Source organism: Mustelus asterias, chromosome 19 (assembly GCF_964213995.1).
Source record: "Mustelus asterias chromosome 19, sMusAst1.hap1.1, whole genome shotgun sequence".
NCBI classification, from domain to species: Eukaryota; Metazoa; Chordata; class Chondrichthyes; order Carcharhiniformes; family Triakidae; genus Mustelus; species Mustelus asterias.
In genome coordinates this window covers 44,860,867-44,888,662 of record NC_135819.1, presented here as the reverse complement: position 1 = coordinate 44,888,662, position 27,796 = coordinate 44,860,867, and the positions used below count along the sequence as shown (strand labels likewise).

The 27,796-nt window shown below is 40.5% G+C and overlaps 1 protein-coding gene across 1 annotated transcript in view; it reads right to left on the bottom strand.

Annotated features, from left to right (window-relative positions):
* Positions 1 to 27,796, bottom strand: part of lamb1a (laminin, beta 1a) — a 95,226-nt gene that overhangs the window by 40,870 nt on the left and 26,560 nt on the right. The window contains exons 12-23 of the mRNA XM_078235461.1: positions 25,852 to 25,931; positions 24,738 to 24,873; positions 24,495 to 24,653; positions 24,272 to 24,399; positions 23,961 to 24,081; positions 23,369 to 23,570; positions 20,820 to 20,963; positions 19,842 to 20,073; positions 19,577 to 19,740; positions 18,500 to 18,724; positions 13,280 to 13,494; positions 9,903 to 9,999 (exon numbers count right to left, since the gene is read on the bottom strand). Coding sequence (XP_078091587.1) covers positions 9,903 to 9,999; positions 13,280 to 13,494; positions 18,500 to 18,724; positions 19,577 to 19,740; positions 19,842 to 20,073; positions 20,820 to 20,963; positions 23,369 to 23,570; positions 23,961 to 24,081; positions 24,272 to 24,399; positions 24,495 to 24,653; positions 24,738 to 24,873; positions 25,852 to 25,931 — 1,903 coding nt within the window. The remainder of the gene's footprint in view (positions 1 to 9,902; positions 10,000 to 13,279; positions 13,495 to 18,499; positions 18,725 to 19,576; positions 19,741 to 19,841; positions 20,074 to 20,819; positions 20,964 to 23,368; positions 23,571 to 23,960; positions 24,082 to 24,271; positions 24,400 to 24,494; positions 24,654 to 24,737; positions 24,874 to 25,851; positions 25,932 to 27,796) is intronic.

Sequence of the window (27,796 nt, the reverse complement as noted above, 5' to 3'; positions counted from 1 at the left end):
AAGTCTGGAAGCTGATCACTTCAGCGTTGTAGGCACCACCACAGACCTCGCTATGTTTTCACATGCATATTTTCCAGCAGGGGATTGTAGGATAGAGATTAGAAGTAGGTTAATGTTTATCAAACAAAAACATTCCGAGTTAAATTGTGCAGCCCACTCATCAGTGGATTGGAAGTTTGACAAGAACACATATTTAATGTAATCTGTTCCATTAGCAAACCCCAACATATCCTTACAGATGGGACATGTCTATCTATTTCCCATTATACATTTTAACCATCTGCTGTCAAATGCTATGTGTATAATTTTCATCCAAAGGAACCACTTTGGAATAAAAATGCTCATAATTTACATCTTTGATGTCAATATTAGATGGATCATACACAAACATAGGTATTGTGGTGCAACAGGTAGTGTCCCTGCCTCTGAGCCAGAAACTCTGGGTTCGAGTCCCACCCCAGGACTTGATGACCAAGGAAGATGCGTTCATAACGCGGTCAAACAGGTTGAGTGTCAACCTGCAAATCTCTACAATGCACGTCAATAGCAGGTGGTAGGAATGGGAGAGATCACTTATCAGCCCTGTGACAGAAAAATCTGCCATCAATACCGATTGCTCCAGGTGACAATATGCATATAATATTGCATGCTGCCACAGCAGCTCAACTTCCAGTGAGAATTGCAATGTCACCACATAACCATAGGGAAAACAAACAATAGTGAAAACACAGCAATAATGAGTTAAGAATTGCCTTAGCTCTAACAATCCACCTCAGAAAATAGGCCAGTTCTTCCTATCTTAAGTGAGATCATTAACTTCTGATGTAAAACCGAAATATTTTCTCTCATAAGTTGCCTTGTATGCTTTATTCAGGCCAATATCTTTGAAGGAAACTAAAATCTATGGAAGAGTGAATAAAATGCACATCCGTTAAATCGGGTTATGGAAATATACAAGGAACATCACATTGCATGCTCTAATATCATGACATTGAGTGGGAAGACATGGTTTAACTTGAGGAAATTCTTCAGACTGTATGTCTGAACAGCTGGTAACATAATGGCCTGAGAGCAATTCACTTTAACATGGTTGTCTCTCAATTATGGGACTTAAACAAGGAAGTACTTTCTCCTTAGCTCCTTCCAGCTACACCACCTTTTGATGCCACCACTAAGCACCTTTCTCTGGTCTGCAGATTGACCTGCCAGAGGTAGATTCACCACGACCATAGATTAGGCAAGGGGAGGGCAGTAAAACAGGAGGGGCCGTGCCTCTGAGTTTCAAGACATCGTATCTGTATGGAGGTGGGGTAGTAGTTACCCAAAGATGCATTAGGAAACTCCATCTCCCGGAGGTTCGCAGGTAAAATTTGCATGGCAATTGCCTGGGAAGTGCAAGCTTTCCTTGGGCAATTGCCCTGAAACGGGAACCATCTGAAATGGGATTTAAATCTCTCAAACTTCAGATGGTTCTGGCTGTACATCATCAATAATTACCCAGAAAAGATTAGAAGGGTTAAAACTACTTCTAACTTCTGGGTAACTATTGTTCAGATTCACAGTTACTCCACCCACACCCATGAACTGCCACAGGGTCAACTCTCATGGAGACCCCATCCCATAAGGGGTCTCATCCCATCCCTCCACCCATAGAACATAGAACATAGAACACTACAGCGCAGAACAGGCCCTTCGGCCCACGATGTTGCACCGACCAGTTAAAAAAAAAACTGTGACCCTCCAACCTAAACCAATTTCTTTTCGTCCATGAACCTATCTACGGATCTCTTAAACGCCCCCAAACTAGGCGCATTTACTACTGATGCTGGCAGGGCATTCCAATCCCTCACCACCCTCTGGGTAAAGAACCTACCCCTGACATCGGTTCTATAACTACCCCCCCTCAATTTAAAGCCATGCCCCCTCGTGCTGGATTTCTCCATCAGAGGAAAAAGGCTATCACTATCCACCCTATCTAAACCTCTAATCATCTTATATGTTTCAATAAGATCCCCTCTTAGCCGCCGCCTTTCCAGCGAAAACAATCCCAAATCCCTCAGCCTCTCCTCATAGGATCTCCCCTCCATACCAGGCAACATCCTGGTAAACCTCCTCTGCACCCTCTCCAAAGCCTCCACATCCTTCCTGTAATGTGGGGACCAGAACTGCACACAGTACTCCAAGTGCGGCCGCACCAGAGTTGTGTACAGTTGCAACATAACGCTACGACTCCTAAATTCAATCCCCCTACCAATAAACGCCAAGACACCATATGCCTTCTTAACAACCTTATCTACTTGATTCCCAACTTTCAGGGATCTATGCACACATACACCTAGATCCCTCTGCTCCTCCACACTATTCAAAGTCCTCCCGTTAGCCCTATACTCAACACATCTGTTATTCCTACCAAAGTGAATTACCTCACACTTCTCCGCATTAAACTCCATCCGCCACCTCTCGGCCCAACTTTGCAACCTGTCTAAGTCTTCCTGCAAACTACGACACCCTTCCTCACTGTCTACCACACCACCGACTTTGGTGTCATCAGCAAATTTGCTAATCCACCCAACTATACCCTCATCCAGATCATTAATAAATATTACAAACAGCAGTGGCCCCAAAACAGATCCCTGAGGTACACCACTTGTAACCGCACTCCATGATGAATATTTACTATCAACCACCACCCTCTGTTTCCTATCCGCTAGCCAAATCCTGATCCAATTTCCTAGATCACCCCCAATCCCATACATCTGCATTTTCTGCAGAAGCCTACCATGGTGAACCTTATCAAACGCCTTACTAAAATCCATATATACCACGTCCACTGCCTTGCCCCCATCCACCTCCTTGGTCACTTTCTCAAAAAACTCAATAAGGTTAGTAAGGCACGACCTACCTGCCACAAAACCATGCTGACTATCACCTATCAATTCATTACTCTCCAAATAACTATAAATCCTATCCCTTATAATTTTTTCCAACATCTTGCCGACAACAGAAGTGAGACTCACCGGTCTATAATTCCCGGGGAAGTCTCTGTTCCCCTTCTTAAACAATGGGACAACATTCGCTAACCTCCAATCTTCTGGTACTATACCAGAGGCCAACGACGACCTGAAGATCAGAGCCAGAGGCTCTGCAATCACTTCTCTTGCCTCCCAGAGAATCCTTGGATAAATCCCATCCGGACCAGGGGATTTATCTATTTTCAGACCCTCCAGAATATCCTGCACATCCTCCTTATCAACTGTAATACTGTCTATTCTACTCCCTTGCAACCCAGTGTCCTCCTCAGCTATATTCATGTCCCCTTGCGTGAACACCGAAGAGAAATATTGGTTCAATGCTTCACCAATCTCCTCCGGTTCCACACATAACTTCCCTCTGCCATCTATAACTGGCCCTAAACTTGCCCTAACCAACCTTCTGTTCTTGACATACCTATAGAACGCCTTAGGATTCTCTTTAACCCTATCCGCCAAAGTCTTCTCATGTCCCCTTTTAGCCCTTCTAAGCTCGCTCTTCAACTCCCTCTTAGCCAATCTAAAGCTTTCTAGTGCACTACCCGAGTGCTCACGTCTCATCCGAACATAAGCCTCCTTTTTCTTTTTAACCAACAAAGAAACTTTTTTGGTGCACCACGGTTCCCTAGCCCTACCAATTCCTCCTTGCCTGACAGGGACATACCTATCACAGACTCGCAGTAGCTGCTCCTTGAAAAAACTCCACATGTCGGATTACCCCCACCCCATAGGGCCTCCCCACCAAGCAGGACTCAACTTGACACCCTCATCCCAACCCCCCCCTTTCCCAGTCCAATCTGAAACCCCCACCCCAAGATACAACCCAACCCCCAAAAAGCCTACCCATTTAATATCCCCCCGCCCTGTTAAGGGCTTTTAAACTTGACAAGGCATTTATTTAGTTTATCTGGTTTACGGCAGTTAGTGCTGTCAAAAAGGGAGTGTGGCCTCCTTACATTTGACTGAGCTGACCTTGATGCTAGCCCCAGGGATTGAGAAGGAACATCAGGCAAGGCAAGAACAAAAAACATTTTCAGGGAAGGAAGCAGGAGAACAGTGACAACCTGACTCTAATTGCTGCTCCATAGAAGTTCAGGCCCAAGATTTTGAAGCTGTACTACTTTTTAAAAACTGCTTCTACAGTAAATTATTCTGGAGGTGCTACTTATTACATGAATTAATAGTGCAAATCTTCACACCTTCAAATGGAATTGAGCATAGCAGCAGGTGAAAGAGCATTATCAGAGAGTCTTAATATTTCCATTTTGAGAGATCCTATGTAGAAAAACCTATTTCAGAAAATAACAAATCAGTTCTCACAACAAATTTTAGAACTTTCTGCCTTATTCTCCCCTGAGGTGCACATGTCTGTATGTCAATGCTTGCCTTGCTACCCCGGTGACCCTTCTTGATCAACACTCCTTACATGGAAAACCATTGGAGGACATTTCATTATGTGCATCTCCAAAGGGAAATATCCTGTCAAAGGAAAGGGTATTCGACTTTGCCACTTCCACATCTTTATTCACTAAACACTTTTGGCATTTCATTTTTTGATAAGAAAAGAAAATCAGATTTTGATTATGTTGCATTTTGAAGAAGTGTTCACAAGTAAAGTTCAAACAGGGAGAGCGGTCCTACTTCTGGAAGCGAGAATGATTTATGGACAAACTTTGATAGTTACAGTTGAGCAAATGCCAAGAAACTATCCTGCCATCACAGATCGCAACTTATTTTTCTTGGACATGTTGTGCCATTTGGCCCAGCTCTCACCCCACAGTGTAGCATGTATCTGTATCACCCAACGTTAAAATCAATCAAACACAACAACAAACAAAACACAGGGTCAGAATTGAAAAGTTAAGAAGTTGGGTTAAACTTGTAAGGAATCTTGGTTGGACTGTTTTGGTCTCCATATTATAAAAAGGATATAGAGACACTAGATAAATTGCAAAAAAAGACTTAGTAGAATGAGACTAAAGTGGTATACACATCAGGAAAGACTGAACAGGTTTGGATTCTTGCCTGCCCCCCCCCCCCGCCCCACTTGCTGGTGGGATCAAAATAAGGGGCCAAAATAATGTCCTTTACAGTACAGAGGAGGCTATTCAGCCCACTGAGTTCAAATTGTCTCTCTGTGCAGCAATCCAGTCTGCCCTATTTACATAGCCCTTGAAATCTATTTCCTTCAAGTGCCCATCCAATTAAAGTGCAAAAGTAGTCATCGATAAAGCCAACATATGCTTCAGGAGAAACTTCTATATCCAGAATGGCTGGAATATGGAGTTCTTTACTACAAGTAGTAGTTGGGGCGAACAGCATAGATACACACAAGGGCGAGTTAGACCAGTATGAGGGAGAAAGAAATAGAAGAATACGTTGATGGGGTTAGATGAAGGCGGCATAAAGAGAGCATAAAGAATGACACAAATCTGAAGGGGTAAATGGCCTGTTTTCTGTGTTGCAAATACTCTGTTATACTACTTTGTAACAAGGCTGATAATCATCATATTTCCAGAAGTAGGACAAAAGTATAATTGTATGGTCAGGTTCAGATTTAAAAACAAAAAATGTTAGTTGTTAGGATCATTTCAAAAGGTTGGAGGAAGGTTACTGTGAACAAGTTACATATTTATCACAATCTAACAAATTATTATTTTGCTCGGGTTCATGTTTGAATTCTGAAACTGGGCCAGGAAGAGCAGACTCGAGCAAGAGCTATCAGAACATTGTGATTCATGTCAAAGTGGCAGAGTGCACCAGTACAAAAGGGCCAAATCGGGCTGAAGATGTCAACTATTTTTGAATTTTCGGTACTTGCGTAAATCTCTTGAAAAATGTAAATAACCCCTCAAGGACACTGATTATTTACGTTTGCCTTTAGTATCTGCCAAGTTACCTGCTGCTTCTTTTCTACATGTAATGAAATAAAGTTCATGCTTGCTTTATCTGTAGGATATAAACATCCTTTGTGCCACAAATTAGCGGCAATACAACAAGTCAATGGGTAATCTACCGTACAGATAAATTATGCAACTATTCATTTGACTTACACATATCCAATTACCGTTTGTTAAAAAGACAGCTTTAGGTTCCAAGAGACAAAATCCACTTACAGAAACAAAAGTGAACACTATTCCAATCATGGCCTCACTGACAACCAATTTCAGTGAACAAAAAAAGCAAGCATGTCAAATGGAAATCAGTTCACACTGAGTTACTGATTTAAATGCAGATCATGTGCAGGAATCATTCACTTACAATATCTGTCATGATATATTTCCTTGATTAGCAATTTGGTGTAAATATATTGCAGTGCATTAAATTGGGTGAAAATAGATTTTAGACCTGTGCTGCATATTATCAACTAGCTCAGGGAGGGAGGCTGAGGGAGCTCGGTCTTTTCTCCTTGGAGAGACGAAGGATGAGAGGTGACCTGATAGAGGTGTACAAGATGTTGAGAGGTATAGATCGGGTGGATTCTCGGAGGCTTTTTCCCAGGGCTGAAATGGCTGCTACGAGAGGACACAGGTTTAAGGTGCTGGGGAGTAGGTACAGAGGAGATGTCAGGGGTAAGTTTTTCACTCAGAGGGTGGTGGGTGAGTGGAATTGGCTGCCATCAGTGGTGGTGGAGGCAAACTCAATAGGGTCTTTTAAGAGACTTCTGGATGAGTACATGGAACTGAATAGGATTGAGAGTTATAGGTAAGCCTATATACAAGCCTAGGTAGGGAGGGACATGACCGGCGCAACTTGTGGGCCGAAGGGCCTGTTTGTGCTGTACTTTTTTCTATGTTCTAATCTTTTGTTTCAAGTTAACTGTAGCCTGAATATTTTCAGGTCCTGGTGCAGAATATAGGTTTGCATGGAGCATTAACACTTATCAGTTAGGCAGAACGGTCCATTTATATGCTGGGCATTTAATGTAATCCTTTAATTGCGTTGATAAGAATAAGTGGGAAGATAAATTGGGAAGGACCTGGTAACTAACTGGGATTAAAAATATTAAGAGGAGCTCCTGTTCCTGCCTCCTTACATGCTATCAAGAATTATCCACCATAATTCCCATACTCTGAGCATACTCTCGAGTCTCCTGAGCAACCCAACATACTGTACAGTACAGTACCCCTGTACGGCTGTAGTGGAGTACACAAGATTATGCAAGAGTACAAACGAAAATAATGACAAGTGCAAATGTAGAAATGATTCTACTCCTGTACCCATCCATATAGAGATTTTCCCTGTGAGCAATCAGTGCAACACTTTAGATCTAGATGGACATCAAAGCAATTGGCAGTTAAGCTATCCACATTGTTAGATAATCTTAATATTCAGTTTATATTCTTCTGCCATTTGTTATTACTTCAACTGTACACTCTTCCCAACTGACGAGCCAGTCTCTTCTGCTGGAATATAATTTGACTAACAGATGAACAAAAGCATGCTGGGACAGTTTGCTGTAAATTTTCTCTCTGCTTCTCTACCCTCCGTGTCCTCACCTATCTAAATGAGAAGTGGCTGAGACCTATTTGGCACTTCTCCACAATATCTCAGCTGAAAGTAGGGACTTGCCTTCAAATGTAGTGTTTATAAAAAGAGGATCTGGAGACTGTAGCTGATCAATAATCTTGCCCATTCATCTGGGTTTCAACCAAATCAGTAAAGCGTCTTCTCCCCCACCCCATCTCCAACCCCTTCCTTTGGCTGGAAAGCTTTTAACTAAATAGTTTCATAGTCGCAAACTGATTCCTGTTTGGGATCATCCTTAATTGTATACAATGGTTGATATGAAGTGTTGGCACTTCAAAGGTACTTGGGAGCTCTTGTTCATTGAGCACTGAAAGCTAACATGCAAGCACAGCAAGTAATGGTGATAAATGGTACGTTGGCCTTTATTACAAGAGAATTTTAGTACCAAGAGTAAAGCTGTCTTACTGCATTTATATAGAGCCTTGTTGAGACCACACCTGGAGTAGTGTATGTAGGTTTGGTCTCCTTGCCCAAGGAAAGATGTACTTGCTACAGAGTACAACAAGTGTTCACCAAACTCATTCCTGGGATAGAGGGATTGTCCTGTGGCTTTTGTTCTCTGGAGTTTTGAAGAATGAGAGGTGATTGATTCAATCGTACACAATCCCTACAGGGCTCAACAAATTAGATGGCAGAAGGATGTTTCCCTTGGCTGGGGATTTAGACCATGGGACACAATCTCATAATAAGGGGCAGGCATTTAGGACTGAGATGAGGAGGAACTTCTTCACTAAGAGGGTTGAGTGTCTTTGGAATTCACTGACCCAGGGGACCGTGGAGGCTTAGTTATTGAATATATTCAACATTGAGATTGAAAGATTTCTACATTGTAAGAACATTACAGGATACGGGGATAGTGCAGGAAAATAGTGTTAAAAGATCAGCCACAGCTCCTATTTCTTATGTTCTTATTAAATTAGGAAGCTGGGTCAGTTCAGTGAATTTCAAAAATTACAGTTCGTAATACCCAAAGTAGTAATTTACAATCCTATAAATTTAAGCTATTTACATGATAACCAGTTAATAGTTCTGCAGTGCCAATTACTATGCAGAGAAATGTCCTCAGTACTAAAAACAAAGATTTTCAAACTGGGGTCTGCAAGGAGATCCCAGGGACTTTGAGGCATCAGATTTCTGTTTGTTCAGGCTCTGAACAGACAGCCTTGAAAATTCCATATTTTTTGTTGTGTCTTACAACATTACTTCTCCTCCTCAGGTCCTTAGGTCACTGGTGTGTCAGCTGCAGTCCAGCTGGTAGTACTTCGAACTCTCAACCTTCTGACAGGCTAAGTCCCATTCCAGGCTGACGCTCCAGTGCAGTACTGAGCGGGTGCTGCACAGTCAGAGCAGCGATTGTTTTGATGAGATGAAATGTTAAACTGGAGGCCGTCTCTGTCCTTCGGATGGACTAAAAAAAAAACCTTATTTTGAGGAATGCAGGGAATTATCCCAGGTGTCCTGGTCAATATTTATCCCTCAATCAACATCAGAAGAACGGGTTATCTGCTCATCATCACTTTGCTATTTGAGAGTTTGCTGCATGCAAAATAGCCCGCTCATTTTCCGACAATACAATAGGGACGACCTTCAAAAGTACTTCATTAGCTGTAAAATGCTTTTGGATATCTGACAGCTATGAAAAGCATTATAAAAACTCAAGTTTTTTTGAAGCAAAAGCACTTTTGCCAACCATAACACCACCTTCTTTTTGGTAGTTAGATTAATGTAATCTCCAAAGCATCTTCTAACTTCAAAGATATCCAGATAATGTTACTAGCAAATGGTACCAATGCTGTACATAATGTACACGAAAAGATCTAGTGTAAATAAAATGCATTTGTGTCAGTTTTGTAATATGTCAAAATTAGATATACATGATGTTGCCACTACTTTTCAAATAAAACTACTTCAGAATATCAAAAGCTACTCATCACTTCTTCATTCCTTTCTTGATCATATCAGATGTGGAAACTTGAAACAAGACCAAAACAGAGTAAAGACAGTGTAGCACAAAGAAACAAAAAGCACTTTGATTTCTTGAAGATAGAATTTCAAAAACCATAAAACCTATAGAATTGTTTAATGTAAACAGTTGTGCTGTGAGAAAAATATTGCATGCATCTCAATTACATAGATGTCTTGTGGGTTTTTAATAAAAAACAAACTGAGGAAGCCAATTATCAAATAAGTTTAGTTCATATTTCAGCATTGCCTGATGTGTCCTTAAGGCAATACAGAAGTTGACTTTCGGAATACATCAATAGCATTTCCTAAATCAAGAGGTTTTTTCCCATGATCAGCAACCATGAGGTAAACACCAATAATTTGTGGACAGTTACTTACTCATACATTCCACATCAGGGTCTCCCCAGAAGAATTCTTGACAGTCACTGCAAGTTCGCCCTCCAAAGCCAGCCATGCACTGACACTGTCCTGTGAACTGTAATGAAAATACAGAAACTTATATCATCGCCAATTGACTTTTTAAAAAAAAAACAATTTACAATTGAATAAAAGCTAAATTAAGCAATAAATTATAATATGCTTGATCTTGGTTTCAGATAAAGCTCGGCACAACATCATGGGCCGAAGGGCCTGTTCTGTGCTGTACTGTTCTATGTTCTAGTCCTTACTTTCAAAATGAGAAAAGCATATTTTCTCCTCCATTTCCACTGCTATGGTAAAATTTAACAAATGCGTGTCAATTAGTTATGGTCACCATCATGCAATGGATTCATAACCACCAGACCAGACACGACTGAAACTTATTTGAGATGGTGTTGAGAGACTTCTTACTTGAGATGGAAATCCTTACCTGGGCATAGTTTTCCTCTAATGTCTCAATATAGGTGATCGGGTGAAACTATTTCCACTGACGGATGGGTAAGCAACCAGAACATACCCATTTGAAGTGACTGGTAAAAGAATCAGAGGTGACATGAGGGAAAATTTATTTCCGCGCACTCCAGTGTTTAAGATCTGGATTGCACATTGAGTGTGTGGTGGAGGTAGATTCAATTGAGACTTCAAAAAGGGAACTGAAGAGAAAATAATTTGCAAGGCTACGAGGAAAAAGGCAGGGTAAATGGGACTGGTGAGTTGCTCTTGCAGGGTGCTGGCATGGACACAATGGTCTGAACAACTTCCTTCTGTGCTGTAACCAGTCTATGATTCTAATGGGTGCTATTCATTCTGGCCTTGACAAAACATAGGGATGGGATGAAGAGGAAAGCAAACAAGAAAGCAAGAAAGAAAGGAAGGAAGGGGAGAGGAAAAGATTGGAGCAACAAATTCCTATCCTATTTTGCCTCCATATCCACAGACTCCTTTGAAAGACCTCCAATGATGTTGAAACAGAATCCCAGGCAGTTTCCCTCATGTATAATTGCAACAGCTGAAGTCATGTAACTCATCCCAAAACTGGGTTGATATTTCCTGTTAATCCTGGACTGTATGGCTCAAACTACATGCTTGATAAAACTGCTAAACCATTTAAGGGGAAATTGTGTAAAATGTTTTTGTACATGATTCTGATCTGACTTTTATTTATTCTGAGGACACAAGTGACGCGAGGACGGGTGCATTTACTTCTTACCCTTATTTACCCTAATACTGGGTCTTCTTGCAGGTGAGAGTGGCTTCTTAGTGACAGAGTGCATTTGAGAATCAACCACTGGAGTTGCATGGAAATCACTGGGCAGGTTACCTTTTGCAAAGTTCATTTTGAAGCTGAACCACTTGGCTTTTTAATCACAACCCACTCGTAAAAGGAAGAATAATAAAAGGGGCACAGGTTTATCTTTTTCACAAGTGATTTGGGTCTGGAATACACTGCCTGGAAGTGTGGTGGATGCAGGTTCAATTAAGGCATTCGATAGGGCATTAGATGAATACTGGAACAGAAACAATGCGCTGGGGTATGGGGAAAAGGCAAAGAAATGGCACTAAGCCATGATGCTTGTTTAGAGAGCCGGTGCAGATGGGTCAAATTACCTCCTTTTACGCTGTAACAATTCTGTCATTCAGCAGAATCGTGGATAATTGGCCCCTGCACTTCCTCGGAAGTCTATAAATTACCAGACGTAACTTGGTAATTAGCCATAATTTTTTTTAAATCCCCAACTATCCTCAAGGTGGTGGTGAGCTGCCTTCTTGAACCTCTGCAGTGTAGGTATACCACAGTGCTGTTGGGGAGAGTGTTCCATGATTATGATCCAGCGACAGTGAAGGAATGGCGATATTTTTTCCAAGTCAGGATGGTGAGGGGAATTTCCAGGTGGTGATGTTCCCAGATATCTGCTGCCCTTGTAGATGGTAGTGGGTTTGGAAGGTGCTGTCTAAGGAGCCTTGGTGAGTTCTTGCAGTGCATTTTGTAAATGGTACACAATGCTGCCAGTGGTGGAGGGACTGAATGTTTGTGGATGGGGTGCCAATCAAGCGGGCTGTTTTGTCTCGGATGGTGTTGAGCTTCTTGAGTGTTGTTGAGGCTACACACATCCAAGCAAGTGGATCCATGGTACCCTGAACTTGTGTTTTGTAGAGAGTGATAAGCTTTGGGAGTCAGGAGGTGAGTTACTTCCCATAGGGTTCCTGGCCTTACTGGTTCTTGTAGCCGCCACAATATTTATATTGCTAGTCCAATTTAGTTTCTGGTTATTGCCATCCCTAAGATGCTGACAGAGAGAAGGGGAGGGGGGTGAAATTCAACTATGACAATGCCACTGAATGGCAAGGATCAATGACTAGATTCTCTCGTTGGTCATTGCCTGATGCGAATGTTACTTGCCACTTGTCAACCTAATCATTGATATCATCCGAATCTTGCTGCATTTGAACATGGACTGCTTCAGTATCGAGTCACCGAAAATGGAGAACATTGTGCAAACATCAGACAACATTCCACTTCTGACCTTGCGATGGAAGGTCGGTCACTAATGAAGCAATTGAAGATGATTGGGCCTAGGACACTAGTTCACAAAAGTCCATAAGCATCTCTCTCCAAGAGAGAGAATTGATTGTACATATTTGAGAAGCACCAGTCTGCAAGCCTGGGCAAGGTGAGGAGGCAAGACTTTCATGAGCTACCACAGCCAGCATAAGAGAATGAACTGGCATCATTTTGCATCATGCTGCAGCCATTGTGCCAACTGAGTCTCTCATTACCAAATGTATTGAAGTAAATTTCACAACTGTTCACAGGAGGATCTGATCTCACTTCAGTTTGCTAGTCTTAAACTTTAAACTAACTCATAGATGTGAATCATTAGGTCAGTGGTTAACCCCATTGTCATCATATGTACTCACTATGACACATTTAATAGAAAACTCCATAATTTAACAACAGGTCCCATAGTAATAATGAGATCAGTGCATCAGAATAAATGGAAAATCACGCTGAACACACTGGGTGCCTAGTTCCCATTGAGCTTGGAGTGCACATTCAAATTTACTGCTACATTTTAATAATAAGACAATTAGACATGATGCTACTACCTATAGTCAATAAATATACACATGACCATAAATAAAAAATGCTCAGGTTGCACTTCAAGGGCCAAGTTAAAAAACATTATTATTCATTAGAATTACTTGTCAAAAATAATGAACGTGCTTGCCCAATATTTCCCAATAGTAAAGCACCACAAAACTCAATAAAATTGTTCAAAGTTTCAACCAAATGTTCTTAGATCCGAGTAACATCTTTGCAGGAATTTTCTCACCTCATTACAAGATGCTGCACGTGAGTGGACTTCGTTACAATTGCAGAGTTCACAACCTGCTCCACTTGCTAGTTTCCAGGTATTAGGTGCGCAATGATCACACATAAGACCAATCACATTGGGAAGACAAGGACACTGACCAGTGGTTTGGTTGCAATGACATTCACCCGCAGAACACTGGGTTTGTACTGTACCCAGGTGATTGCAGACACACACTATAAAAACAAAACAGGAGAGTCATATATATTTATCTTTCATACATAAATCGTATACCCCAGCAATGCCGAAATGCAAAATTACTCTCCAGGACAAATTATAGGCAGTCAAGCAGAACTGAAATTCTTACATTGGTCAACAATTTGCAGTCAACAGAGAAACAAAAGCAATTAAGTCCTGATCCCAAAGAAAGCTGCCCAGAAAGATCAGCAATCTCTGTGGTATGGACTTCACCAACATCAGTTGACTTGGGCACCAAGCCAAGGGCATCTCCAGGCACTCGGCAAAAAACATCAACAAATATGATAAGCAGCCAATCACACTGAAGTATTCTTGTCGGCAGCAAACCAGGAAGTAAAATGCACTGATTTTAGTCCCCTTCTGAATTAAAATTTTTACAAGAAGCAAAATAAATCACTGGGACATGACCAAGGTAGAAAGTGAAATACCAAACATGAATTTGATCATAATTGAGAAATATGACATTTCACAGATATAAAATTACTTTTTCCAGGACAGTGAGACAGTTAACAGTATGCTGTTAGAAGCCCAATGACACCTCATTAAACAACGTGTAACTCTTTCTGGAGCTTTCAACAACGAGCCCAATGTGTAAAAGGGTAAGTTTTCATCAGTTCAATGATTACTACTCGACTACAGTCTGGGAGGTTTTCAACAGTGCACTCCATGGGGATGCATAGAAATCAATGCCCAGATTTCCGGGTCTAACTGTGCAAACAGCAGAAGCAGAAGAGATGAAAGCAAATTACTGCGGATGCTGGAATCTGAAACCAAAAGAGAAAATGCTGGAAAATCTCAGCAGGTCTGGCAGCATCTGTAAGGAGAGAAAAGAGCTGACGTTTCGAGTCCAGACGACCCTTTGTCAATGCTGAATGACAAAACTTTGACAAAGGGTCATCTGGACTTGAAATGTCAGCTCTTTTCTCTCCTTACAGATGCTGCCAGACCTGCTGAGATTTTCCAGCATTTTCTCTAGAATCAGGAGAGAAATGATGGTGAAACTATTAGAATTCATTATTACCATTAGAAAAACAGGGACAATTAAATTCATTGCTTATGAACACTTTCACAACCAAATAAATAAAAGTATAGAAATAAGGAACATTAATTTGCCCAAGTGGGAGCACTTTTGCCTTAACTGGGTTTGAGAATGTAATCCAGGCTGGCATTCAATGCAGTTTAGTGGTGTGTGTCTTTCCCACAGAATATTAATCAGACAGTCTGTTCAGGTGGTTGTTAAATTACAAGGTATTCTCCTAATCAACATTCCTCCCTCAACCACCAACAAAAAAGCAAATTAACTGGTCATTCAATTCAAAGGTCGTATGAACAAACTGGCACTCATGGTTACTTAAGGAGATTACACTTCTAAAGTAATTCATTTGATTTTTTTGAGGATCTTTTTTGCAAGTTTATGTAATTAAAGGTAAACAACAAACTACTAAACAACAAAGAACTGTCTGTTAGGAACCACATCAAGAACTATCCTGGAGGGGGAAGTTTTGGTTAACATCTGGTAGTGCGGTCTAGCGTTGCTTCTATTTCTGATACTAGCTTCTCTTGTACTAAATCTGAGACATTGCATGAAGCACGATTTGTATTTTATATTAATTAACTTGACAAAAAATGTTCATAAGTATTTCTATGCCCTCACCTCACTTTATAACCCCCTCCAGCTCACACCTTTAGGGCTCCTACCTCTGGCCTAATGTCTTCTTTCCCTCATCTTTTCCAACATTACTCACACGGCCTCTCACCATCAAAGGGCTGTATCAGGATTATTTTTTCCTCTTGAAAATATCATGATTAAGGCAATGTTAGTCCACCCTTCAGGATGCCGACATACCCCTTTATTGCCCATTGGAGTGCTATAATCTTTCCCACTCCAATACATGCCTATCTTCCTGTGTACTATGGCATTCAGCTGTTTGTATACAATTCCAAGATTTCCTCATCACAACATGCCATCAAAAGCTCTCTTTAAAAAAAACCTCTGTCCACCCATTTGGAACTTCATTGTGCCTGTCCCCTCCTCTCCTTCCATGTGCAGCAGCCTGGGATATTTCAGTACATTAAGAAACCTATTACATACAAGCTGATGAGGCTTTAATGCCCATAATCAGAACAATCCAAAATGCGTTATTTCACATTACAATGCCACAAGCATTGCCAGTCAATGCATATTAAGAAGTTTGTAATGTGTATAAATGCAAGCCAGTCCAAGTTCTACAACTGTTTGAAGGTAAACCAGAAAACAAATGCAGCAAGGGTACCGGTTTGCAGCAGAACCGGATTTCAGCTCAAAGCACAAGTCATTCACATTCCTGATCTAATGCAACTCAGCTACCAGGAAAGATGTTGACTTAACTGAAAAAGAGATTGCATTTGGAAAAACTAAAAGGTCAGTTTCTGCTGAAGAATTACAACTCTAGCAGATCTTCAATTACATCTTCCTTGAAGCAAAGAAATGACCCGTAATAAATGTTTTCCATATACATGCATTCCGACTTGTATTTGACTATTAAATTACTGCAGATGGGATCAAATTAACTGGTGTTATGTGCTGCAAAACTGAGGTGGCCAAGAACCTTTATTAATTACATTGCCATTCTGTTCTGATTTTAAAATCATTAAGAGTGTTTATGTAAACAAAGCTTTTATTTCCCTCAGGCTTGTGAAACCATGGGGAACAAACATGTTGATCTGGTGATAAAGCGCAATGAGTGCTTGCAAATCTGACCTTAGGCGGAAAGAGACAAGACTATGGAAGGTATCCATTGTCCCCATTCCATTTGGGAACCCAAGTGAATTTGTCCAGGATAATTAAGATTAGTACTAAAGCCATCAACAAAGAAAAACACTAAGAGGATTAAAAAGATAACGTCACAGGAATTTACAGATACCAACACCTGGCTCTCTCCCTCATTTTCAGATCGCACATTTTTAAAATTGAAAAAAGGTATGGTTTTATCCTTGTTCAATTATGTTATAGGGTTCATGGTGGGAGATATAGGAAGGTTATCAGAGGTAGGTTCTTTACGCAGAGAGTGGTTGGGGTGTGGAATGGACTGCCTGCAGTGATAGTGGAGTCAGACACTTTAGGAACATTTAAGCGGTTATTGGACAGACACATGGAACACACCAGGATGATAGGGAGTGGGAAAGCTTGATCTTGGTTTCAGATAAAGCTCGGCACAACATCGTGGGCCGAAGGGCCTGTTCTGTGCTGTACTGTTCTATGTTCTTATTTAAAAAGCCTTCAAGTTTGTCCCAATTGCTGTTGATCAAGACAAGCAGGGAGATTGCCTCATTAACTATTGACTTGATAAGATTGGCTCCAATGACGAGCACAATGTTGCCAATGACCCAGTGATTGAAGGATAACAAAGATAGCTATGTCAGACTCCATTTATTGACCACAGCTCACCCTTCAATACCATTATTTTTACAAAACTCATCTCCAAACTCCGTGGCGTAGGGCTTGGCTCCTCCCTCTGCAACTGGATCCTAGACTTCCTAACCCACAGATCACAATCCGTAAGGACAGGCAACACCACCTCCTCCACGATCATCCTCAACACCGGTGCCCCACAAGGCAGTATCCTCAGCCCCCTACTATACTCCTTACACACTTCTGACTGTGTGGCCAAATTCCTCTCCTATTCAATTTTCAAGTTTGCTGATGACACCACTGTAGTGGGTCAGAACTCAAACAATGGCAAGAAGGAGTACAGGAAAGCAATAGAGAAGCTGTTGAACTGGTGCGACGACAATAATCTCTCCCTTAATGCCAGGAAGCGTAGTGGAGGGCATGCCCCTGTCTACATCAACTGGGATGAAATGGAAATGGTCAAGACCTTCGTTTCTTGGTGTCCAGATGACCAACAACCTGTCCTGGTCCCTCAACACCGATGTTGTTGTTAAGAAAGCCCACCAATGCCTCTACTTTCTCAGGAGGCGAAGGAAATTTGGCATGTTTGCTACGACTCTCACCACCCTTTACACATACACCATAGAAAGCATTCTTTCTGGTTGTATCACAGCTTGGTATGGCTCCTGCTCTGTCCAAGACCACAAGAAACTACAAAGCGTCATGAACGAAGCCCAGCTCACGCAAACCAGCCTCCCATCCATTGACACTGTCTACACTTCCCACTGCCTTGGAAAAGCATCCAGCATAATCAAGCACCTCACGCACCCTGGACATACTCTCTTTCACCTTCTTCTGTCGGGAAAAAGATACAAAGCCTAAGGTAATGTACCAACCAACTCAAGAATAGCTTCTTCCCTGCTGCCATCAGACTCTGAATGGACCCACCTCATATTAGGTTGATCTTTCTCTACACTATAGCTATGACTGTAACACTACATTCTGCACATTCTTCCTTCTGTATGTACGGTATGTTTTGTCTGTATAGCGTGCAAGAAACAATACTTTTCACTAATATATGACTATAATAAATCAAATCAAAAATGATCTCAAATGCCAAAACTGGGTGTAGTCTTGCTTTTGAGTCTAGAAGAGAATCATGAATGGCTGAAGTACATGGCTGCCACCAGCGATACTTGGTTTTAGGTTCTGGCTGCAATAAGGTAGGAGCTCTTTAGTTTCTTATTACAGCAATGTTATGTCCAGATGCTGTTTTTTAAACAGATCACTAAATTATTATTTTGGCCATTGTCTTGGACAAACATGAAACATTTTCACAACTGTGCATACGCAAATCTTGCACTCACACTACTTTCCCAGTGGTCGCTGAATCTTTCCACAGTATAAACAAGAGAAATTTAACAAATGCAATTGGCATATTTTACAAGCCCATATTATAAACAGATGACACAAATCACAAGAGGCCAAGAAGAATGAGAGCACATACCATGAAAAGTTTAGAACATATTGGGACCCTTTAGAAATATTGCAATTCAGCCAAGAGATCATAAAAAAAATTTGCATTTGATGATTCATAATTTCAGGTGTCTTACTTTTGCAATTCTGTTGAAGTGCATTGCCATAATAGCCAAGCTTGCAGAGGTTGCAGCTTTCACCCTCAGTATGATATAAACATTTGAGACACTCTCCTGTTTGCTTGTCACATGATTCTGCATCAGTCATATCAATGTTGTTGCTGCACTGGCACGCCTGACAGTGCCCTCGTGTTTCATTAGGGTTACCATAAAACCCAGATGTACATTCATCACACCTTGCGCCTGGCAGAAATAAAACACAAGAATCATTTTTAACCAAAAAACCTTCAGAGTAATGACAGTTGATATGAATTATGGGGTATATAGAAACACGTTGGTTGGTGTTGATGTTAAACCTCCACGAGCAGTATTTCTAATCTCATCTGCCCTATTCCCATATCTCTTTATCACCATGTTCTTTTTAACTACCCATTTAACCAATTCTTAAAAAGTTGAAGGGTGGAATTTTCCAGTCTTGTCCACCATGGAAAATTCAGCAAACCATGAAAAGTCCGTTGACCTCAGGCGGAAATTTCTGATCTTGGGGGCAAGCCTGGCTGGAAGATCCCACCTGAAATGTTTCTTCTTCAGTTGTAACCCTGATGGTGCATTCCACAGCATCACATGCTTCAGCCTGGAAAAATCCTCTTTATTTTAAGCAATTTACATTTAGTTTTGTATCTATGCCCCCTTAACGGAAATAATGGCTCACACATCTCTCTCTGGCAGCATTTCCTCCCAGAGAGAAACTAAGAGCTATAATTAATGTCCTGAAGTTATTAAAATCAATATTAAGTCAGCTTTATTTACATACCTGCAGCTGGAAGGTAACACAGGCAGAATTAGACAACTGTCACCCTTTTGTACCAAATTATCTATAATTATGGCCAGTTACAGAAACAATTATGTGTTTTATGTACATTTTAATGAAGTTCAATACTTAGCTTTGGAAAGAGGTGTTTGAAAGAACACTTCTAATATTGCTTATACTAACACTTGGGTTTTCAAATATAACCCATTAAATATTGCAGTGATAATTAATCTGCTTAATTTTTTTAAAGGAAGATAGACCTTCAGTTCATTAACTTTACATACCTGTGTACCCATGCTGACATAGACATATGATATTTCGGGAATTAGGATCCTGGTAGCAGCCAGTTGCAAACTGCCGTCCACTTTCTGGGCCATCTGGGCAAGGACATGGGCGACAGTGATCACCTGATCCAAGTACCGGGTCTCCGTAATAACCTGACACACAGCTGGGAGGGAAACATGGAGATTTAACAATAGCCGTTTATCATGTTGGGAAAAGACACTTCACTTGAGATAATGAACACCAGCAAAAACAAAAATACATTACCTGTCACAATTACGCCCACTGGTATGATCTCTGCAGCCCAAACATTCACCGCTTTCCAAATCACAGTGATCTGTATGTCCGTTACACTGGCACGGACGACAATTAGGAAACCCCCAATATCCAGGCTGACACTGGTCACACTGCCGGCCATAGACTCCTTCATTACATCGACACTGACCGGTAACATGATGGCAAAATTCACTGACAGAACCTTCTTCGTGACACTCGCATGCTGCAGTAAAATTAAAATATATTTAGAATTGATATCCGAAACTGTCAATCACTTTGACAGTGAAGACATTGGGGTTAAACATTTCTTTCAATGCAGCAACGTGGGTCTAAACAGCAAAGGCACTTTTAGAAGTTACAACTTTAAAAGTTACAATTAAGCATTACTTTAATACAATAAAGTAATATTAAAATATCTTTGCAAAGTCTACTTAAGAATGTTCTTCAAGGTCCATAATGATGCCTCTACCTCTGGTCAAGATAGATTTGATTGTGCAATTCTCTTGTCAGTCACACACAGAGACTGCACTGCTGTTAAAGTGATTGAGACTGATTTTATGCATATTGTTTGTAACCATCCTCCACTCACTCATCCCACTGGAGCAATCACCCTACTTTTACTGGGAAAAAATAGCTATTATTTCAGTCAGTTTTGTTTGCTGTATTCATAGAAACACTTTAAACAGAATTTGATTTGTTTTGCTGTAAAATAGACAGTTTGTTGCACTCCCTGCCATTAGAATACAATATCGATGCTTTTGTGTCAATACATTATGAATGAAGTCTAAAAAGGGCTGATTTCAAAAATATTGGAAAGCACCTCATTTTTCACTGCACCACTACAATCCATGAAAGTGTAATAAGAGTGCAAAGGCCTGAAGATAACTATTTCTCTTCAAAGATCTCTAGAACATTTAAAATGTGAAAGGATCAAGTATGAACCGCACCATTTTAGAAAACTTTACTTACGCCTGCAGCCACTAGGACCAAAACCGTAGGTTGCAGGAGCACATCGGTCACAGTTTCGACCGACTACACTGGAGCGGCATTGGCATTGCCCACCATTGGGATCACAAACCGAACTGAGAGATCCCTGAGGGTCACACCTGCAAGCTAGAGCAATAGAAAATAAGTACAGATTAAAAGAACGTTTCATGAGAAACCTTTATGCATATAACTAGTAAAAAGGGTGATTAAAGGAGAACTGGAGCCGATTAGGGGGGATTTAAGTGTGGAGGCAGAGGGCATGGCTGAGGTACTGAATAAGCACTTTGCATGTCTTCACCAAGAAAGAAGATGTTGACCAAGTCTAGTTAAAGAGGAGATAGTTGAGACACTGGGGAGGCTAAAATAGATAAAGGGGAGGTCATAGACAGGCTGACTGCACCTTAAAGCCAATATCATCAGGATAAGTCACTAGGATCAAATGAGATGCATCCAAGGATACTGAGGGAAGGGGAGGGAGGGAATTGCAGAGGCACTGGCCACAATCTTCAAATCCTCCTTCAAGTGGTGACATAAGACTGGAGAATTGCAAATGTGCAAGGATAAGACTATCAACTACAGGCCAGTTTATCTTGGTCATGAGGAAACTTTTTTAAAAAAAAATGATCATTTAGTGCAAAATTCACTCATTTAAACAAATATGGATTATGTAAGGAAAGTCAGCATGGATTTGGAAAATGGTATTTACCAATTTCAGCAATATTAGTGCCCATAGAATAAATGGGATAACAGCTGCATGGCCCAGTGCCAGGAGATAGTTGTGGACAGCTGTTTTTCTGAACTGGAGGAACGTACATAGTGGAGTTCCTCAGGGGTTGGTGCTGGGAACCCTGTTTCCCTTGATTTAAATGCCCAAGACTTGGGTGCATAGAGCACAATTTCAAAATTTGCAGATGTGACACGAGGGGATGATAATGATAAACTTCACAGACGGGTAGAATGGGTGGACAAGCAACAAATTAAATTTGAACGTAGAGAAGTATGAAGTCATTCATTTTGTCGCAAGAGCCAGTAAGAGGCAATATAATTTAAAGGGTACCATTTTAAAGGAAGTCCAGGAGCAGAGAGACCAGGATCCAGTGCTTTGTAAACAGGGGCAAAAAGGAAGTTAGCTGACATGACTGGCCTCCACCCTCATTCTGTAAACCTTCTATGATTTTCTAATTAGAACGCTCAATCATATCTATTCTTTGAAATGGAACAGCTTCAATCTGCTGGACTATAGAATCTTCTTTAGTCAATTAATCTCCAGGGAGATTCAAAAAATAACCAAGGCGCCAGAAGGCAATAAAGAATTCTGAAATCTATCCCAGAGCCCCGAAAAGATTTCATCCTCTCTTTCTTCCAAGTTACAAGAGCTTTGTGAACAGTAGAACCATTATGGACTTCAGAATAACTATTAGTCACTCTTTCCTTTCCCGTTATTTTAATGTACCCTCAGGCATTGAACTCGAACTGCTACTTGAAAATCTAAGTCTACTCTACACAAGCAAAATCTCTTATTCACGAATCTACATATCCCGTCAAAGCATTCCTCAAGAGTCACGATCCATAACTTTTAAACTATGCTCCCTAGATGAACATTGATAGCATCTTGTTAAAAATATTTGACCTCTTCACTAATGTCAGACTAACTGGTCAAAGTCACCAATTCATATTTAACTTCCTGTTAAGTGTACAAAATAATGGCAATTTTCATTTTACGAAACAAACCGACTAAAACTTTACGGCTATGCTGACCACTTCGCTTTCCCATTAAGCAATGCCACTGAGCTGCACGGATTTACTTTAAAAATAAACAAGGTCATAATAGCAGATGTTCATGCATTTACTGTGTACCAGGACAGAATTAAATTCTTCAGCAAAAAACTTCATATGGAGTTAGCATACTGAAGAGGATGTGCTGCTGCTTTTACAAAAATCCCTAATTTTCAACACGAAAGGGTGCAATTCTTATATTTTTCTTCAAATGTTCATCTAATTTCCCTTTTTTGTGTTGGTTCTGACTTATCAATAATATACCGTGTTGCATTCCACATTTTCGTATCCTTTAAAAAAAGATAGAAAGTTCATGATCTTTCCCTTTATGGTTTCATAACCAATCCTAAACTTATGCCTTCTTGTTACCCATTCACTGGCCAATGGAAATAAATCTTTCACTACATCTCTCGCAAATCCTTTCAAGACTTTGAAACTTAATTACATCATCTCTCTTAACCTTCCATGCTTTAATGAATACTGTCCTAGTTTACACCATAACTTTATCTTCTCATGTTTAGTAGCAAAGTTAATATTAAACTTTTGTAAGTTGATCCATCCTTTCTGTAATGCTGCATCCTAAACTGAGCTGTGATCGAATATTTGTATCATGTTGATTAGATGTCTTCTGTATTGTCAAATACAAGTAATATTCAATCACTGTTCTGATTAATGCAAAACACTGTGGGATGTTGAGAATTTCCAGCATTTACTGGTCTGATTACCCTTTTTAAAAAAAATTAAAATAAACTTACGTAAAGCTCCTTCGTGGATTATGGAAGAAATACTAGACAGGATGCCCCTACAGACATCAGTCATTGGCGTCTTAGTAACACTTTGACTGTTCTCCAAGCAGCGGTACCGTTGGAAGGTTTCCCAGATCCTATTTGTGACAATCTCACCCGATTCCCCTACAGAGAATATATCCAGTGACCTGCAGTGGGGCATGAGTACAAGCTGGAAAAATATTTAATTGACAATCAGCTCTTTTATCAAATCCAATTTTTCTTAGGAAAATAAACGGTTTCATACTTTATGCGGTTAGGAGCAATTTTATTCATCACTACTGTCTGTACAAGGGAAAATCACATGGGACACTGATTTTGACAAAGGAATTTCTGATGGTGCACATGTTTCAAGATCAGTTAACTGCAAGAACATCTATACACCAGTAAATACTAAACACAATGGATTAAGCTTCAATCATTATTCACGGCACACATTAAAATAGGGGGAACAAATATTCAAATTCCGACATGCCAATACATTTACCAGATCAAAACCTTCCCACAAGTAAACATTAGATAATCTTATTTGTTTCTATAGTATAATTTTAAACATACATACCGAATCTACAAGCATATAAGGAGTTTCCATTTCATCATCAGAAGAATACTTCGTTAATTCCAAACGGATGGTGTAATTTAGTCCTTTTTCGAAACATACAGGTTGAGGTAGGACCACATACCTAGAAAAACAGTATGACCAACATTCATAGTTAGTCCAATACCCGACAGTGGTTTACAGATGATTCACAATATTTTCTTTACCTTTTTAAGTTAGCTTTAGACTATTACAAGACCACTATTCTCTTTCCCTCCAAATGTTGTCAAAAAACATATCAGTTAACAAGCAAAAGCGTGAAATATTAATCTAACCTTGATCCTGATGGAAGAGAGAACACTTGGTTATCATCACCAGGTGTTGTGTTCCCACATCGACTGTTGGTATGAATTGTACCAGGGCGGAACACTGTTATTCTTGCCTTTTCCCAATTCTTTGGCAGCTGAACAGAAAGAACCATATTACATTCTTGCCAACATTTCCAATAACTCTACTGAACTATTAGGTTATCGATCTTAATGAGTGAAGATTATCAACCTGCGGTTCATAGCGAATCAGGATGTCATACTCCATGGAGTGTGGAATGTCATGTATGTGGAATTCTAGATATGCTCCTTGAGGAATCCTTACAAATCCAATTCCTGTCCAAGTTGGAGAGCGATCTTGTGGGTATCGTCGCTGTACTATTGTTACTTCCTGCAAAGAAGGAATGCTATCACAAATGTTTAAAATGTCAGAAAGTGCCTCCGCAGGTCAGTCCATAATCAAAAACTAACTTACTTGTCCCAAGTCAGCTTCCTCTGCCTCGTATGTGTAGTGGTCCAGGGCAATGAAATAAAACCCAGATTCAACCTCATTGCAGCGACGTCCGACCATGTGTTCCTTGCAAGGACACTGACCTGTCTCCGCGGAACAACTGCAAATGGAAACGAAAAACCTGCATTATTTTTCACAACCTACAAAATCCAAAATGCAAGAGGCTAGCTAATCTAGTCAGCAGACTTACCTGCATGCAACATGCAAATCCAATATAAAGGGGATATGCAACACATTTAAACAAAATGTTAATTCGCCAATAAAACTCTGTCTCTCTGGGGACTGTTACAGAAAGAGCTTCTCTGCTCTACCTCGAGAAGTTTTACAATGCACAGTGAGAGCAGTGGTCCGTTTGTATGCAAAATTCTGAAGTGATTCTATTCGACATTTTATCAGCAGCATTAAACATTAAAACATGAAGACAGTTTTTTTTCTTAAAAAGCTAACACTTATTACTATAAAGTGCAAAATATGTGTACACTGACACAAATTGCCTGACTTTAGGGCAATTGTTCAAAATTATTTGAACAAAGTATCAGGGGGCTGCTAATAGAACCAAAAAAAATACAAGCTTAGGATTCATCTCCGCCAGAATTGGACAGATGGGGGGAAAGAATCGGAAGGAGGACTGAAAGGGTAAAGAAAAGTAATTACATTTATCGCAAAAATAAACTGAGACATAAAAACTGACTGGCATTTGTCACAAGTAATTATTTAATTACTGGAGTAAAAACAACATTTGCAAGTACTCTTTCATCTCCTGCTGAAGCAGGATAAGACAAGGACCCAGAATTCTGCGTCTCTCACACCCCACTACCTCTGCCAGCAAGAATGAAGAATTCGGCGTTCAGCCAAATCTCCATTCCCTGTAGTCGGACGGGAGAATCCCAGCTGCAGGCGAAGTCAGAGGATTTCGGCCAAGGACTGGCAAATAAGTTACTTTTAGAGGCTACTCACTGTTGGGATTGATCGCTGCCTCCCTTTGCTCAAACTGTTATAACATTTGAGTGTTCAAATGATTACTAATTAACTGTGAACCTTGTTACAGCACAGTAAATGATTAAGAAGCTAGCCTTACTCATTGTTGTACGACCCCCCCAGGTCACAGTCACAAGCGCGACACCCATCTAGATCATTGCTTAGTCCCCAGTGTTGAGGCTGTAAAACAATAAACCATTATTAGTTTCAATATCGCATGACCACATTCAAACCATTACGAAGAAAAATTAATTACGCATGCTCCAGCATCATGTGGTAGAGCTCCGAAATCAATTCAACAAAGTTAAAAAATTAGAAAAGTTCCTTATAAAGATCACGTTACTGCATTAAAACGTCACTTTGGTGGATTCAGAACAAGATCAGAAACAAGCTAAAGAAGCTGCTTTCAATGATGCACAATCCCAATGCCATGTCTGTTATTCTTAAAGTATCAGATAGTTTCTCATTTTTTTCTTTAAAAGGGGCATGTTTTAATAAGCATTGTTAAATATCAAGCTTTATAAATTCTTTCATATTCTGTCAACACAATTGAAGCTTTATAGAGAAATGAAGAGTGATTAAAACTTGAGAATCACTGGTCCATTGCTCTACTTCATGTTCTGGCATTACACATGATGTGGAGATGCCGGCGTTGGACTGGGGTGGGCACAGTAAGAAGTCTCAGAACACCAGGTTAAAGTCCAACAGGTTTATTTGGCACTAGCTTTCGGAGTCTCAGGCTCCTTCACCAGGTGAGTGAGGACTTGTGTTCACAAACAGGGCATATACAGACACAAACTCAATTTACAAGATAATGGTTGGAATCGTTGGCATTGCACACACAGGGCTAGGAGGTTATGGCGTGTTCACTCATGTCTCCTTTAGCTTTGAGGTAAATGTTATAGAGATAATAGGCCCGCTTCGTTCACTCAAATACCAAGCTCCAATTTGATTTGTTGAACAAAGTACTAACGCTTATTTTAAAATTAAGTTTGTTTGTCTCCACCAATTTCTGGAAAGAAGTTCTTGGCCTGGCTGGCCAAAACTGGAAAGTCTGGTCGAGACCTCCAGTGGTCTATTACAAAAGGAGGATTCTCTGGTCTATCTACCCAGTTACCATGGCAAGCAAAAGTTCTCTCTAATACACGGGGAGCAAGGGCTTACCTACAGAATTCAATGACACTACTAGAAACAAAAGCCTATAGAGTAAGAGAGAGCAAAAACATAAATACTCAGCATGCCCATGACTAATGCTCTGTTCAACTGTTGCTCTGCTCAATGGGGTTAACTGGAGGCAACCAATTCCTATGAGGATTGATGTGCACCAAGAACTATTACTTGTTATTCAATACAAGACCTAATGTCGTGAAGATAGAATACGGAATCACATTGCTCCAAAAGATACTGTTTCTAACATTATGCCATATGTAAAAAGATTTTGAGGGGGTGGGGGACTGTGGTAATGGGGGAAAAAAACTAGTCTTATAGTTGAAAAAATAAAAACCACTTGATGCTTTACAGCTGATGTTACACCATATTTTCCCTTGACATAGAAAAGTGAAAGACAATAATCAGGGAAAAACACACTAAATTTTTCATGCATTATAGCTGAGAATACATCTCATACCCATCCTCTCATCCAGAGATACACAAAGTGAAAAAGGAGAAAATAAACGTACCCATAACCAGCAATCATTTCAGCTGAGCTCAAACACAACTGAGTCATAGAATTCCTACAGCACAAGAGGCCACTTGGCCCATTGAGCATGAACTGACACAATCCCACCCAAGCCCTATTGCCTGTAATCCCTGGTAATCCCCCTGACACTAGAGTCAATTTAGCATGGTCAATCAATCTAATCCACACATCTTTGGAGTGTGGGTGGAAACTGGAGCATCTGGAGGAAATCCATGCAGACACGGGGGGAGAACGTGCAAACTCCACACAGACTGAGGCCGTAACTGAACCCGGGTCCTTAATGCTGTGAGGCAGCAGTGCCAACCACTGTGCCACCGTGCTGCCCATAGTCCCATCCTTCAAATCT